Source organism: Cyclopterus lumpus, chromosome 12, assembly GCF_009769545.1.
Source record: "Cyclopterus lumpus isolate fCycLum1 chromosome 12, fCycLum1.pri, whole genome shotgun sequence".
Classification (NCBI taxonomy): Eukaryota; Metazoa; Chordata; class Actinopteri; order Perciformes; family Cyclopteridae; genus Cyclopterus; species Cyclopterus lumpus.
This window is the reverse complement of record NC_046977.1, coordinates 2,682,879-2,699,965: the sequence shown is the minus strand read 5'-3', so window position 1 is coordinate 2,699,965 and position 17,087 is coordinate 2,682,879. Positions and strand designations below refer to the sequence as shown.

Sequence of the window (17,087 nt, the reverse complement as noted above, 5' to 3'; positions counted from 1 at the left end):
ATAACTCAAGGAACATACATTTGACAGTTCAGGAGCTGATGGACTTACGTCTCTTGAGTAAACTGAACTTATTGTCCCGTTAGCAATATGACATGAATTGGTCAAACTGCAGCATTTTATCACCGGGTCAATAACTATAATAATCTACAATACTAAGAACACAATGCCGAGATAGCAAGAAAATAAATTATTGTGTTTAAAAAAATATATAACTAGCCGTTATCTTGGTAGCCAGAGTAGTAGCCGTTATCTTGGTAGCCAGAGTAGCTGCCGGGCATCTACAAGTGTGTTTCTTCCTAAGTAACTAAGTAGTGTTTCCATTATTGTTTCCTTGTGATACACAGATAGCAACATAAAGAGAACATTTTATACTGAAAGAGACTTCACTTGTGAATGGTTGAAGCCTTTGTATATGTATGTATATATATATTTTTATATATATATATATATATATATATATATTTGTATATTTATTTATATATATATATATATATATATATATTTATATTATTACTTCTCAATGCGCAGACATTCACTTTATTCACTCAACACACAAATGTATTTCATTTAATACCAATATTTTAACTTCGGCATCATTTTATGTCTATTATATTCTCATTTTTTAAGGCTGCTTCATTAATAAATAAATAAATAACTTTCATAATGAGAACGTTTTTAAAAAGTGATTAAATGTGCATTAATTCCATGACTGTCTTTGGGTCTAATGGTGAATGACTTGTTTATATGAAATCTAACAAAGAACTTGTTTGCTCGTGTTTTATTGGCTGACAGCGAACACTGACGGCCATTCTTTAGTTTAGAGAAGCACAAACAACACATTCACAAACGAGCCCCAACGGCACTTCCGCCTGAAACGAATAGAACCAAAATGGCCGCCGCCGGGGCCCAGTTGCCGCGTTCGTTTTTCGTTCGGCTGGCGCGGCCCCGCCCACCGGAGTCACATGACCCGCGCGCAGAGCCAGGCCGAGCCAATTCCAATATGGTGGCCAGCTTGGCAGGTCTACGGTTCCCGTGCATGATATTGTTGTTCTGCGGGATCGGGCACGGCGACTGCGGCCGGGAAGCGCCGCCGGTTCTGGGGCTGCGACTGGAAGATCCGGCCGGCCTGGTGTGCATGAAGGACCGGATCATCTCGGCGCCAGAGGGAGCCACGTTCAAGCTCCGTCTCTTCGGGACCGAGCCGAACGCGAGCTGGCCGTGGGTGGCGTTCGCGGGGGCAGCCGGCGGAGCCGCCGGGGCGGTCGGTGACGCGCCGGACCCGTGCGTAAAGGAGTCCAACCGACGCGCGTCCTCCTTCCAGGTGACGGGCGGGTTCACGCCGGATGAGGCGTTCAGCGGGCTGATAACGGTGGAGGTCCGGCGGAGGGGGAGCGTCCCTTCAGGGGGTGAGACCTACCACCACCTGTGCGTGAACAGCGGGGGGGAGTGGGCATCCGCGGGCCCGGACAAGCTCCGGATCAACACCGACACGGGTCTGCCGGCGGACCACATCCCCCCGTGGGGTCTGGCGGTGCTGATCGTGGTGCTGCTGCCCGTGTGCGCGCTGCTGCGGGTCGTGAACCTGAGCCTGCTGTGGCTGGACCCCGTGGAGCTCTACGTCCTCCACAGCTGCGGCTCCGAGGAGGAGAAGCGGGCGGCCAAGCGCCTGGAGCCCATCAGGAGGAGGGGCAACTTCCTGGTGAGTTCTGCAAAGTACTCGGGGAGAGTAGAAGTACTTATACACGGTACGGTACTGCCGTGTATAAGTACTGCGTTGCGAGTAGAAAGTCCAGCATTCAAAAGTACCAAAAAAGTACTATTTATGCAGAATTCATTTATTATTGGTGTTTATCTCTTTATATTTTATTTGTATATATTTTGTATTAATAATCTGAATCTGTAAAGAAACCAGTCAGATGGTATTATAACGTTTTATGGTCATGGCAGGTTAAAAATAAATAATAATAAAATATATTCTGAGAAAAAAAAATCACAATTTCCAAGATTACAATTATCTGAGAAAAAAAAGAAAACAAGAATATCTTTTTAGATTAAAGTTGTAAAGTAATTTCAGTGACGGGAAAGTAGAAGTACTATGGTGTATAAGTACTATGGTGTATAAGTACTATGGTGTATAAATACTGTGTTGCGAGTAGAAAGTCCAAAAAGTACCAAAAGTAAAAGTACTTAATATGCAGAACGGCTCATCTCAGAATCATGTTTTTAATTTTTTTAATTATAATTTTAATGTTGCAGCATATAGCTATTATATACATTTTTATTTGTAAATATTCTGATTTAAATAATATAAATCTGTAAAGAAACCAGTAAATAAAGGTTTCAAATAAATGTATTAACATTGTCCTCCGAGATGTCGAGAGGTACAGTGTGTGTATTAACAATTTAAAATGCTTTATAAACTCTTAATACTATACATTATATGGCTGTTATATATATTTTATTTGTGAATGTTTTGTTTAAATACAATCGGAATATATATTTAAGGTAAATAATGAATGTAGTGCAGTAAAAAGCACAATGTTTCCCTTTTTTAGTTAGATTTAGAGTAGAAGTACATTTATAAAGTGAAATTACTCCAGTAAAGTACTCTGAGTACTCCAGTAAAGTACTCCGAGTACTCCAAAGTGTGTGTTCTCGACCTGCAGACGTGCTCGTTGCTGTTCCTGTCCGCCGTGGGTCACTCGGTGCTCGGCGTGCTGCTGTACCGGGCGCTCGGCACCATCGTCTCCGCCGTGTTCGCCAGCGGCTTCCTCATCTTCTTCGTGGCCGAGCTGGCTCCCCACGTCCTGTGCTCCGGCTACGGCTTCCAGATGGCGCCGGGGCTCACCTGGCTGGCCCAGGTGTGCCTGGTGCTCACCTGCCCGCTGTCCTGCCCTCTGGGACTGATCCTGGACCTGGCGCTGAGGAGGGACATCAGCACCTGCGGGATAAGGGAGCGCGCCATGGAGATGATCCGCACCAGCGTCAACGACCCGTACAGGTGAGAGCGATCGCCGGCGAGCATCAGCGGCCATTTGTTTACAACAACAACAACAACAACAATGAAGTGCCTCGTGGTCTGATCCCCGTTTCCCGTCGCAGTGAGTTCGTGAAGGAGGAGTTCAGTCGCGGGATGCTGCGCAGTAAGACGGTGGAGGACATCCTGACCCCCCTGAAGGACTGCTTCATGCTGCCCAGCTCCGTGGTCCTGGACTTCTCCACCATGTCGGAGATCATGCAGAGCGGCTACACCAGGGTGCCCATCTACGAGGAGGAGAGGTGAGCGGCGGACACCGAGCCTCACGAGCCTCACGAGCCTCACGAGCCTCACGAGCCTCACCAGCCTCACCGAGCCTCACGAGCCTCACAGAGCCTCACCGAGCCTCACCGAGCCTCACAGAGCCTCACCGAGCCTCACCGAGCCTCACCGAGCCTCACAGAGCCTCACCGAGCCTCACAGAGCCTCACCGAGCCTCACCGAGCCTCACCGAGCCTCACCGAGCCTCACAGAGCCTCACAGAGCCTCACGAGCCTCACAGAGCCTCACGGAGCCTCACCGAGCCTCACAGAGCCTCACAGAGCCTCACCGAGCCTCACCGAGCCTCACCGAGCCTCACAGAGCAGTTAGCTGAGGAACAGTTATTGTTCTCACCTTCAGAGACGTATCAGTGCATTTTAGGGCCATAAGGTTACAATAAATAGTTCTGAGGGCAGTATTCAGAGAAGAAAATCACAATTCACCAGATTTAAGTTGTAAATTCAGAAGAAAAAACAAGAATATTTTTTTATATTAAAGTTGTAAATTTAGCATTATAAACTTTGTACAGGTACAATTTGTGTCAGTATTGTGGCTTTAAATATATATATATATATATATATATATATATATATATATACATACATATACACACACACTGCAGCAGTTCAATGTTTAAACTTCTCATAATGAAAGAAAGAAGCTGTTATTGTTTAAACCTTCTTTACTCCTCAGATTTAACTCTGTGATGTTGAATCAGTGACCCGTGAACACACACACACACACACTCACACACACACACACTCATTAACGCGTGTGTTTGACGCTTACAGGTCCAACATCGTGGAAATCCTGTACGTGAAGGACTTGGCTCTGGTGGACCCGGACGACTGCACCCCCATGACCACCATCACCAAGTTCTACAACCACCCGCTGCACTACGTCTTCAACGACACCAAGCTGGACGCCATGCTGGAGGAGTTCAAGAAAGGTGTGTGTGTGTGTGTGTGTGTGTGTGTGTGTGTTTGAATGGTTCGATCCATTTTATTTTAATTTATTTTGAGTATCTACAGAGCTTGAAGCATTAAAAAAAAAAAGCATTGAATTATGTCTTAGAAGGTATAAAAGTTTTTTTTTTTTTAGCACATATACCTACCTACCTGTCAGATCTCTTTCTGTCGCCCCACCCCTTCAAAATAAAAGCACCAGAAAGTATCTGTGACTTAACAGGGAGTTCAGGCTGAGGCTTGTTTTACAAAATAAGTCACCAACTCTCACTGTATGTTATATATAGTATATTATTATTATTGTTGTTATTATTATGTTAACCGGCAACTAGTGATGGACCCAGTTTCAAAATAAAAGCCCCAGAATTGACCTGTATCTTAACAGGCAACTTGGTTCAAAAGCCTCCTTTCAAATTAAAGACACAAAAAGTATTTATCTCAACAGGAAGCTCAGGATGGGTCTTGTTTTACACAATAAAAGTCCCTTACTCTCACTCTATGTTAACAGGAAGTTAACTATCTGAGTTGGGGTAACTCAAACCTCACATTAAGCTTCCTTTTTGTTGGCTACCAATCCAGTCCTGTCAGATCTGATTCTGTCTCTCGCCATCCTTTCAAAATAAAAAGGGGAAGCTCAGGTTTTGCCTTGTTTTACAAAATAAAAGAGCCCCAACTCTCCCTGTATGTCAACAGGCAACTAGCAATGGACCTAGCTTTTCAAAATAAAATCCCCAGAAGTTAGCTGTATCTTAACAGGCAACCCAGTTATTCTCATTGGCTCCTCATCCAGTCCTGTGGAATCTGATTCTGCCCCCAGAAGCCCCAGAAGGTAACGATGACATGACACATTTAATCTGAAGTTTTGCGCGTCACGTCCATGTGTTACGTTTTTATTGAGTTCTGACTCCCTTGATGCACTGTATCTCTGCCTCTCCCGACTCTCACTTCAACTTCAAATTGAAGAGTTGACCCAGAACGATTTAAAAACAACCTCCTTCATCGTGGAGTGGAGACAGAAATATAAAAACCTGGACGTGCGGAGGTTAAGTAAAAATGAACTGCCGTTTACTGATTTACCTGAAGGAGTCCTCTCTGTGACCTTTCCTCTCTCAGGCAACTCTCACATGGCCATCGTGCAGAAGGTGAACAACGAGGGGGAGGGGGACCCGTTCTACGAGGTGCTGGGATTGGTCACCCTGGAGGACGTCATCGAGGAGATCATCAAGTCGGAGATCCTGGACGAGTCCGACGGCTACCGTACGTTCAGTTGATCGTAAACGCGTTTTAATTCGTTCGCCGTCCGATGTCTTTCATTGAAAGTTTCCTCCCGCAGTCGACAGGAAAGTGAAGCGTCCTCTCGCTCCGCTGGAGATCCCTCTGGAGCCTCGCAGCGTCCACGAGGAGTTTTCTATCTTCAAGCCCCCGGAAGGAGAACCGAAGATCAGGACGTCGCCACAGCTCCTGCTGGCTACACACCGCTTCCTGTCCAGAGGTGAGTCTTTACCTGCACACCTGTACGCCCAGTACCTGCTTCTGACGAGGGAAGTCACCGCGGACGTGTTTTACAGCTGCATTCTCACTCCTGACCACCAGGGGGCGACTCCTCTGGTTGTATAGAAGTCTATGCTTCATGTGTTAAAGCTGCATTCTCTCTCCTGACCACCAGGGGGCGACTCCTCTGGTGGTCAGGAGAGAGAATGCATGACCAACATGAGTTTATGGTCTCAATCTCCGACAGTTTATCTCAAAGGAACCTGTAGATCAAAGGAACTGGAGCCGTAGATTTTTATAAAGGGGCAGCTTCCTGTTTCAGTATCAAGGGTTTCACAATAAAAGCATCCTTAGAACAAGCTGGAATTAGCTTTCATCAAAGCTCTTCTTAGTTAGTTCACAGTTGGAACATCAGCTGAACTTATTACAGTTTAGAAAGAAGCTGCGTCAAGTTCATTGTTTGTTTCCCGTGTCTCTGACCTTTGACCCCCCCCCCTGCCCCCCTCTTTCTCTTCCTGCAGAGGTGTCGCACTTCAGCCCCGGCCGCATGTCGGAGAAGGTCCTCTTCCACCTGCTCCGTCACCCCAGTGTCAACCAGGAAGTGCCCTTTGACCCCAACAACCGCCTGAGCCCGGGTCACTATCTCTACACGCGCAACCACCCGGTGGACTATTTCATCCTGCTGCTGCAGGTGCGTCTGAGGCGTCTCTTAAAGGGACAGTAGCGCTGCTTTAGAAGTGTGTGTGTGTGTGTGTGTGAGGTACTTCTACATGGTCACATTGATACAGTGGAACCTTGGAGAACCGGCGCGTGTTATCGACGTTCTCTTCAAAGACACAAGGCTCCATCGACACATTAATGCATCGTATTCATGAAATACGCCAGAAAGTAATTTATATATTATATATTTACGACTTAATCTCGTAAAATAACATTTCACAGAATATTACTTTTTTTTCCTCCTTTTTTATATATTTGCACAAACACATTTTCATCTTTAGTTTTTTTTTTTTTACACAATAATGAAAATAATGTCTTTTCACAGTAATAGTTAAGTTGACTCAACTCTCTTACCTTCGCTTCAGTTATAAGAAAATATTCTCTCTCCCCCCCCCCCCCCCCAAAAACGAACTAATTTACTATATTTATTCACATTTTGACAAATTGGCCTCATCAAAAGTCTGCAGAATTCATGAACCCGTGAATCTACTGATATCGATGGATTTTCAGGCACGTTGTACAGTAACACGTCACTTTTATATCTTGTTTTATAACAAAATCTTCTTTAAAACGGTACTTAAATCACATTAAAACAACCTTTTATCTTTACAGCATCATATGTTGGTTTTACTGTTTCACTTTATGGCTTATTTATGATATATTACTGTTATAATAACCCAAATAACTGCAGCACGGGGAGCCAAAGTGCGTAAAGAGAAAGGAGCAGAAAGAAAAGTGTTTATTTCTTTATTAAACATGTTGACGTTGACGTGTTGGTGCTTCCTGCTTGTTGTGTTCAGGGTCGGGTGGAGGTGGAGATCGGGAAAGAGGGGCTGAAGTTCGAGAATGGAGCGTTCACGTACTACGGCGTTTCTGCTCTAACGCTGCCCTCTTCAGGTGAGATTATGAATTACACCTTTAGAAATGATGTAAATCCTATGTAAAAAAGTACTTTTTATTTTTCTTCATCACCAAAATAACAGAAAAATTATTTGTATGTGAAAAATAACTATCAATCAAACTTTATTTATAAGTGTTTTAAAAGTAAAAAGTACAGATGTTTATTAAAAATATTAAATGAATATATATATATATATTTAAATCAGTAAAATTAAGTATATTCATTGTGTGTGTGTGTGTGTGTGTATATGTATGTGTGTGTATATATATATATATATATATATATACTGTCAAGTTCATTATTTTCTTTATCGCCTCTATTTAATCATCTAAATAATACATTACGATATTATGTATTATATTCTTGCATTATATGTTATATTAATACCGTTTCTGAGATTCTTCCTCGTGCAGTTACATCATCATTGTTTACATAACTGAGGTTCATACGAGTCGGCACATGGCTTCAAAAAAGGAGAAGAAGAAGTTGCAGATATTGTGCTGACCGTGTGTGTGTGTGTGTGTGTGTGTGTGTGTGTGTGTGTGTGCAGTGCACCAGTCTCCAGTGTCGACCCAGTGTCACTCTCCCAGGGATCCCTTTGAGTCAGCGGACGCCACGAGTCCGTCCAGCTACTGTCCCGACTACACCGTCCGAGCGCTCACCGACCTGCAGCTCATACGGGTGTGTGTGTGTGTGTGTGTATCCCTGTGTGTGTGTGTGTCTGTCTGTCTGTGTGTGTGTGTGTGTATCCCTGTGTGTGTGTGTGTCTGTCTGTCTGTGTGTGTGTGTGTATCCCTGTGTGTGTGTATCCCTGTGTGTGTGTGTGTGTCTGTCTGTCTGTGTGTGTGTGTGTGTATCCCTGTCTGTCTGTGTGTGTGTGTGTGTATCCCTGTCTGTCTGTATGTGTGTGTGTATCCCTGTGTGTGTGTGTGTTTTTTCAGCTACACTCTGAGATTTGGGGATGTCACAGACCAATGTTGTGTCAAAAACCTTGAGGTCACATACTATGTGAGCTGGACATCAGACTTTTACTTTGATTGAGGTTCATTCACGTTCACGTTCATTCATATTTCTACTTTTACTGACGTAAAGAATACTTCACATATATATACATACATGCATACATACATACATATACATTCACAAAAGGAAACAAAGCCAGAGAAATAATTCTGGTTCTGGTGCCCCCTGTGGACTAAAGTGGTAGTGTTGGATCTGGCGCCCCCCTGTGGACTAAAGTGGTAGTGTTGGTTCTGGTGTCCCCTGTGGACTAAAGTGGTAGTGTTGGTTCTGGAGCCCCCTGTAGACTAAAGTGGTAGTGTTGGTTCTGGCGCCCCCTGTGGATTAAAGTGGTAGTGTTGGTTCTGGTGCCCCCTGTGGACTAAAGTGGTAGTGTTGGTTCTGGTGCCCCCTGTGGACTAAAGTGGTAGTGTTGGTTCTGGTGCCCCCTGTAGACTAAAGTGGTAGTGTTGGTTCTGGCGCCCCCTGTGGACTAAAGTGGTAGTATTGGTTCTGGCGCCCCCTGTGGACTAAAGTGGTAGTGTTGGTTCTGGCGCCCCCTGTGGACTAAAGTGGTAGTGTTGGTTCTGGTGCCCCCTGTGGACTAAAGTGGTAGTGTTGGTTCAGGTACCCCCTGTGGACTAAAGTGGTAGTGTTGGTTCTGTCGCCCCCTGTAGACTAAAGTGGTAGTGTTGGTTCTGGAGCCCCCCTGTGGACTAAAGTGGTAGTGATGGTTCTGGTGCCCCCTGTGGACTAAAGTGGTAGTGTTGGTTCAGGTACCCCCTGTGGACTAAAGTGGTAGTGTTGGTTCTGTCGCCCCCTGTAGACTAAAGTGGTAGTGTTGGTTCTGGCGCCCCCTGTGGACTAAAGTGGTAGTGTTGGTTCTGGCGCCCCCTGTGGACTAAAGTGGTAGTGTTGGTTATGGCGCCCCCTGTGGACTAAAGTGGTAGTGTTGGTTCTGGCGCCCCCTGTGGACTAAAGTGGTAGTGTTGGTTCTGGTGTCCCCTGTGGACTAAAGTGGTAGTGTTGGTTCTGGAGCCCCCATGTGGACTAAAGTGGTAGTGTTGGTTCTGGAGCCCCCATGTGGACTAAAGTGGTAATGTTGGTTCTGGAGCCCCCCTGTGGACTAAAGTGGTAGTGTTGGTTATTGCCCCCCTGTGGACTAAAGTGGTAGTGTTGGTTCTGGTGCCCCCTGTGGACTAAAGTGGTAGTGTTGGTTCTGGAGCCCCCGGTGGACTAAAGTGGTAGTGTTGGTTCTGGTGCCCCCTGTGGACTAAAGTGGTAGTGTTGGTTCTGGAGCCCCCCTGTGGACTAAAGTGGTAGTGTTGGTTATTGCCCCCCTGTGGACTAAAGTGGTAGTGTTGGTTCTGGTGCCCCCTGTGGACTAAAGTGGTAGTGTTGGTTCTGGAGCCCCCCTGTGGACTAAAGTGGTAGTGTTGGTTCTGGAGCCCCCCTGTGGACTAAAGTGGTAGTGTTGGTTCTGGAGCCCCCCTGTGGACTAAAGTGGTAGTGTTGATTCTAGCGCTACCTGTGGACTAAAGTGGTAGTGTTGGTTCTGGAGCCCCCTGTGGACTAAAGTGGTAGTGTTGGTTCTGGAGCCCCCTGTGGACTAAAGTGGTAGTGTTGATTCTAGCGCTACCTGTGGACTAAAGTGGTAGTGTTGGTTCTGGTGCCCCCTGTGGACTAAAGTGGTAGTGTTGGTTCTGGTGCCCCCCTGTGGACTAAAGTGGTAGTGTTGGTTCTGGTGCCCCCTGTGGACTAAAGTGGTAGTGTTGGTTCTGGAGCCCCCTGTGGACTAAAGTGGTAGTGTTGGTTCTGGAGCCCCCTGTGGACTAAAGTGGTAGTGTTGGTTCTGGAGCCCCCCTGTGGACTAAAGTGGTAGTGTTGGTTCTGGTGCCCCCTGTGGACTAAAGTGGTAGTGTTGGTTCTGGAGCCCCCCTGTGGACTAAAGTGGTAGTGTTGGTTCTGGAGCCCCCCTGTGGACTAAAGTGGTAGTGTTGGTTCTGGTGTCCCCTGTGGACTAAAGTGGTAGTGTTGGTTCTGGAGCCCCCCTGTGGACTAAAGTGGTAGTGTTGGTTCTGGTGCCCCCTGTGGAATAAAGTGGTAGTGTTGGTTCTGGAGCCCCCCTGTGGACTAAAGTGGTAGTGTTGGTTCTGGAGCCCCCCTGTGGACTAAAGTGGTAGTGTTGGTTCTGGAGCCCCCCTGTGGACTAAAGTGGTAGTGTTGTAGGGTGAACTGTTATCACACAGGTGTTTTGAGCCTTGAGTGTTTCCCTCTTCTGCAGGTGACCCGTCTCCAGTACCTGAACGCTCTCATGGCGTCGCGTGTCGGTCAGAGTCCAGAACCTCCTGAGATTAAGATCCTGCCCAACAGTCAGACCAAGCTGCTCAACGACAGGAACTCACAAGGTAGGTTCCTTTAAAACGCCGTTAAAAAACTAACTTTGACGTGTCCACCAAACCACTTTTACCTGAGGATATTATATTATATATATATAAATTAATAATATTAAATATGAAGGCCCTGCTGGTCAAAGCCTTTTGGTGGACTCGTCTTTTCCTGATGAATCAAACTCGATCTCTTCTGAATAAAAACGTCTTTGTCGTATTTTTCCTCGCTGCACTTTCCTGTTTGCTTTCAGCTGAACGATATAATAATTTGTCCTCTTTCTCTTTTTTTTTTCTATTTCCCCTCTGCTTTCGTGCCTCTTCCTCTTCCTCCTCGTCTTCCTCCAGAGTTTCCTGTAAACTTTTCATTCTTTGATACCATTGAGAATTACTGTTAGTATTTATTCATTCATTTTTGCTCGAGGTAAAATGAAAATGCAGCGCGTCTGCGGCATGACAGCAGACACACACACACACGTGCACACACACACACACACACACACACACACACACACACACACGCGCTTCCTCTTGAAAGTGTGACAGGACTGTTTTCACCCTTTACCTCGTACCAGACGTCCCAGTCGCTGCTTTTGATTTCCATGAGACTAATTCCTAACTCCTAATTCCTAACTCCTAATTCCTAACTCCTAACTCCTCTCTCCATTTCATTTCCTAGTTTCTGCTCTTCCCAGAATTCACCTCACCTCCCTCTCAGTCGCGTCTCTCCACGTCATAAAACACAGAATAATAATCTGTTTAATTGATGACATCACTGAGACTTTTCTAAGGGATGAAATGTGTCCTCCGGCGTCCACATTGGAAGCTCAAGGGCACTAAGGCAGAATCACGTAATTTAATTATTCCCTCAGTTTTAAAAGTGATTCAGGGACGGTTGCCTAGGATACGCTGCTAACAGTTAATTCTGCTTATTTTAAATGGGAGACAATTTGCCCAAATGTGAACAAATATAGGAACAAAAATAACATTATACGTTCCTGTTTACGTAAAGCCCCAAAATTATGGGATAGGTGTCTCCAAAACTCAGAGCGTTAGACCCGTAATGAAAGTTAAACAAAGAATAATAAGTGACTTTTTTTTTTAACCCTACACTTAAAATACAACCTTTTTAATTTGTACTTTTAAGAAAGGTTTTCAAGGTGTAAATTCAGAGGTTCAGCCCACATTTTGTGGTTATTTAAGGATTATCTGTTTTATCTCATTATGAGGTAATTTATTGGTTAATTTAATGAGTTTTAAAAAATCCCTTTAAATGTAAATAAATAATCTATTAAAATCATCATAGTATATTAAAATCCATTAATCATCCCCTTAGAATCACAATAAAAATACTAATAAATTACTAATAATATTACAATCCTTATTTTAATATCTGGCGCCACTCTTCTTCTTCTACTCCTTAAACTCCGGCTCTTCTTCTTGGTCTCTCTTGCCCCTCCCCCCCACCGTGTGCTCGCCGTGATGTCATCACCCCCCTCACTCACCCCAGCTCTCCCTCTCATTGGTTGGGTTCCACAGGTGGCGGTAGCGCCCAGGAGAGCTCCACGGAAGAGGAGGCTCATGGGTAACGCGGTTCTGACCCGCTCCGGACCAATCGGAGAGGTTTATTTTAATATTATGAATCATTTATGGCTGGAACGTAGTTATTAAACTGGAGTGAGAGATCGTGTGTGTTACGTAGACCGTCTCCATCCTCATTCCTTTTTATTCTATTTTGTGATTTTTTTTTTTTTTAAATTGCAATTTATTATTTCGTGCTGTTTTATACACTTTGGACTTTATGTGTACATATATATATACATAAATACATTTTATTTTCATCTGGCCGCGCATTTTCTTCTGCGTTCGTGCTAAACTCGTCACGATTCCCTCACGTTTTGTCCGTCTGGGTGCCAAAGCTGTGTGTGTGTGTGTGTGTGTGTGTGTGTGTGTGTGTGTGTGTGTGTGTGTGTGTGTGTGTGTGTGTACTGAAGCATCCGTCCCGTTTGAGACACTTAAAAAAAAGAAGAAGAAAGTTAAAAGCAGATTTGCATGTTCAATTTGTGCACTGCTGATAGTATTAAGCTATTTTACAAGCTGTAAGGTACGTCCACTATTTTGTGTGTGTGTGTGTGTGTGTGTGTGTGTGTGTGTGTGTGTGTGTGTGTGTGAGAGAGAACAAGCTTTCAGAGGTAGTTTATACTTAAATATTCATTTAGAAAGTGAGGATTTTACAAAGTGTAACCAAAGTAAAAAAAAAAAAAAAAAGATTAGTGTTCCTAACAACGAGTGGCGGTTTTTATGGATGCTGAACCGAAACAATCAGTCGATTTCAGGAGAAATAAATATTTTGATAATCAATCGATCGATCGGCTCAGTCGTGAGGATTCTGCCGCCGTTGTCTCTTTACGATCAACGGGATATAATAATACTTTTGGGTTTTGGGCCGTTTCTCTTTTAATTTGAGAAATAGTTCCCTCCCCCAAAAAGAGAGGCGGAGTCCCTCCAAGCCCCTCCCCCCCCCACCGCCCCGCTTGAATTTCACACATTTAAAGACACAGTAACATTTAGTTTTGTCTCTCGTCACCAACACAGATTAAGTGATCAGTTTTATTTCTAATTTATTTAACTTCCGTCAACATTCCTGTGTGTGTGTGTGTGTGTAAACATGTGGAATGTGTCATAAAATGGCTCTCTAAACGACCCGTTCCCTGTGTTAATACATTAATATTAACTATATATAAATATAAAAAAAGGGGAAATCTCTCCGTGATCCATTTGACTGAATAATTAAAATCTGTGTTTTTAAAGTGTATTTTGACGCAATACTCACAAGTTCATATGTGTACGTTGAGGAAGTCTCTAACATCAACACACAGTACTACAGTACACACAGTACACACAGTACATGTGAGTATTGTGTTTAAATACCCCTTAAAGCAGCATCAGGGTCGTTTTCATTTCCGTCTCTTTTGATTCCATTTTGTGCGTTTTTGCTTCGGTTCCGCGTCGTCGTCACGGAGTAAACATTTAGTTTTGTTTGTAATAAGTTAATTCGTACGGCATCGGAAGACGTTGTAGCGATTTGAAAGAAATGTTGTTGTGTGTGTGTACGTGTATTAATATATGAGATGGATCCTCTGAGGATGGAGTCGATTGGGCTTTCCAGGTACAACGACGCTGTTACTGCAGAAGTTATTGAGAGATAAACGGTTAAATTCCTCTTTTCTGTCCACGTTACATTTGAATAGAACTTCTCTTGTTTTATTTTTCGAGGAACGCTGCCGGGTTGTTTTTCTTTTTGTATGTTCGGGTGCATCGAGAGACATTTAACATGTTCAATAATCAAGTTTCTTAGGAAATAAACTCAATCCTGTTCTAACAAGTTGTTTGTCTTTTCTATACACACACAGACACACATATTTATTTATGTATGTATATATATATGTGTATATTTATATTATATATATATGGGTTTATTTATATTATATATATTTATATTATATATATATATATATATGTGTGTATATTTATATTATATATATTTATATTATATATATATATATATATATATATATGTATTTATATATATTTTTATTTTTATATATATATTTATATTATATATATATATATATATATATATATATATATATATATATATATATATATATATATATATATATATATATATATTGTGATCAGGGGTTTACCAATTCAGCATAATTTAGAAGTCAGCTTCTGCAGAATTATTTATTTCTAGAAAATAAATCATTTGTCTCTTCGTCGTGTTTTGGCTTCTTTTCGTCTAAAGGGATCCATTGTTTTTTGTGACCGTAACAGATTTCTCAGTAGTTTTCTGTGTGGCTTTCACACCTCGTCGTGACCCCATTGAGTTTTGTGGTGTATAGTTTTAATACCAGGAAATGAAAAACGTTTGGACTTCCAGGTACTAACTGCCACGGTGCCCCAGAAGCCTCCAACCTAAGCCTATAGCAGCACCTCTAGGGGCTGGACCAGGGCGGAGTCAGCCCCAACTATAAGACCATTAAAGAGGAACGTCTTAACTCTGTGTGTTTGAACTCTGGCTTCAGGGTCAAGCTGTTGGGAAAGTGTTGTTGTTTACAGTTACGCATGTACACACATGTTGTGTACAGTTACACATGTTCATATATACGTAATTCTCTATTTTCCCATGTTACTAAGCAATATGTTATCGCTTCTTTTGTGTGGTTTTCTTCCTGTTTTGGGAACTGAAGTTGTTGTTTATTATTTGGGTAAATAATGTTTTGGGAATAAGAATAAAGTGTTTTTGGAGGCCAAGAAGATGGTTAATTAAGAGTTACAAAAATAAAATAAAACAAAATGTGAGTTATGGTCTCCGCCGCATCGACTATTATCATTTAAAAAATTTAACACTACATCTTTCTTTAAAATTGGGGTTAAAGGTCAATTAAAACCTGAATTAAAAGGTGAAGATAAAGTTTCTTAGAGGTTCGGATGTACTTATATTTCTGAAACATATTTTCTGACTCCGAGTACGAGTAATAACCTTTTATGTCTGTTTATCGGACAGATATATCGTACTTTTTACCGCAATAAATTCACACGACAGCTTAAGTCACTTTACAAATTCAGATTTTTACATCACACTTATGAGCTTTTTAATAAACGGACGTTTTAATGATATTAAAGTAAGTTTCATGGTTCCAGCTTCAGAATGTGAGGACTTGAATACATAAAATAATGTTAATGTATTAGTGACAATGTGGAAGTTTGGACTAAACACACTTCGGGGTCATCGTGACAAACATTTCTCTATTTTTTTCAATATTTTTTACAAACCAAAACATTCAAATCGATTCCTGGAGAAAATAATCTGCAAAAAATAATATTTTAAAAACGAGCTCCAGCTGAACTAAAACATAATACATGCGGCATAATACTCTAATAATATAACATATAATAGCACACCAGTCATTTTACTGATTATACTGACGGACCCCTTTTCAATGTAGGACTCTTGACTTGTAAAAGAGTATTTATTCATGTTAAATTAAGACTTTTACTTCAGTAAAGAATCCGACCACTTCCTCCACCTCCGGGAGGAACAAAGCAGAAGACGAGTTGTGACTGTCGGTCGCATCAAATGACCGAAGTGTGAAACCTCAGAGAATAATCAAATGAATCAGATATTCCCCTCAGATTTAAAGGGGCTTTCGGTTTATTTTTCCAACCCACAAACGTATCGTTCTGGTTCTCGGGCCGAATGTTTACAGAGAACCGGCAGTAAAGAGCAAAAAGAGAGTATTGCGCAATCATCAGGCGACACAAACAACTGTGACCCAACATGCTGCTCTGTGGTATATGTATATGATAAATAAACATGCTGCTCTGTTTATTTACAACTGTTTAAAAGACGATATGCTGATTCAATTTTCACCAAAAACAATTCAGTTATTGCAGGTTTTAGAGGACGAGGTGCAGACGTGTTTCTGCAGAAGCTTCAAGTTTTGGTCACACATTTAAAACACACTTTAAAACAATCTTAACGTGCACGTTCATGTGCATTAAACAACAATGGGCACCAGCAGCACCTGCTGCCCCACTTCCTGCCACAGGAACATCTCCTGCAGCTGGTCGGCAGACAACCAGGTCAGTATGTTGTGTAGTATTACTAATACTCTTATCTAACTACCTGTCTATATTTATTTATATATATAATTATTATAAAGATAATACTTTATATCACATATTATAGTTATTTCATTTGAATTCTTAGTTTTTAGGAATGCTCGGTGCATGTGAGTTGTCTTATTTTGATATGACGCAACACCATCGACTAAAACGAGTGATTCCTCGGCTCGCCGGTGGAAACTCCGCCGGGTTTCCTCTCACGTCTGAGGTTCAAAACACATTTTCTGGAAGGTGTAATCATCAAACACTTTTTAAAAAAAATGACTGACCTGAATCTGCAAAGTGGAGTAAAAAAAAGTACAATATTTCCCTCTTGAGATGAAGTAGAATCTCAGAAAACTGAAGTACAACAGGTTGAGTGAACCCCGTTATTATGAAATGAAATGAAATGTAATGAAATGAAATGAAATGAAATGAAATGAAATGTAATGAAATGAAATGAAATGTAATGTAATGAAATGTAATGTAATGAAATGTAATGTAATGAAATGTAATGAAATGAAATGAAATGTAATGAAATGAAATGTAATGTAATGTAATGAAATGTAATGTAATGAAATGAAATGAAATGAAATGAAATGAAATGTAATTAAATGAAATGTAATGAAATGAAATGTAATGTAATGAAATGT

General features: G+C 42.2%; 1 protein-coding gene across 1 annotated transcript; it reads left to right on the top strand.

Annotated features, from left to right (window-relative positions):
* The first annotated feature begins 965 nt into the window (after nt 1-965).
* Nucleotides 966-12,462, top strand: LOC117740586 (metal transporter CNNM3). Its single transcript, XM_034547071.1, has 11 exons — nt 966-1,699; nt 2,667-3,001; nt 3,103-3,279; nt 4,090-4,247; nt 5,377-5,520; nt 5,597-5,755; nt 6,276-6,445; nt 7,275-7,371; nt 7,926-8,056; nt 10,659-10,782; nt 12,301-12,462. Exons 1-11 carry the CDS (start codon nt 1,001-1,003, stop codon nt 12,348-12,350), a joined length of 2,244 nt encoding a protein of 747 aa, XP_034402962.1. The 5' UTR covers nt 966-1,000; the 3' UTR covers nt 12,351-12,462.
* The last annotated feature ends 4,625 nt before the right edge of the window (nt 12,463-17,087 follow it).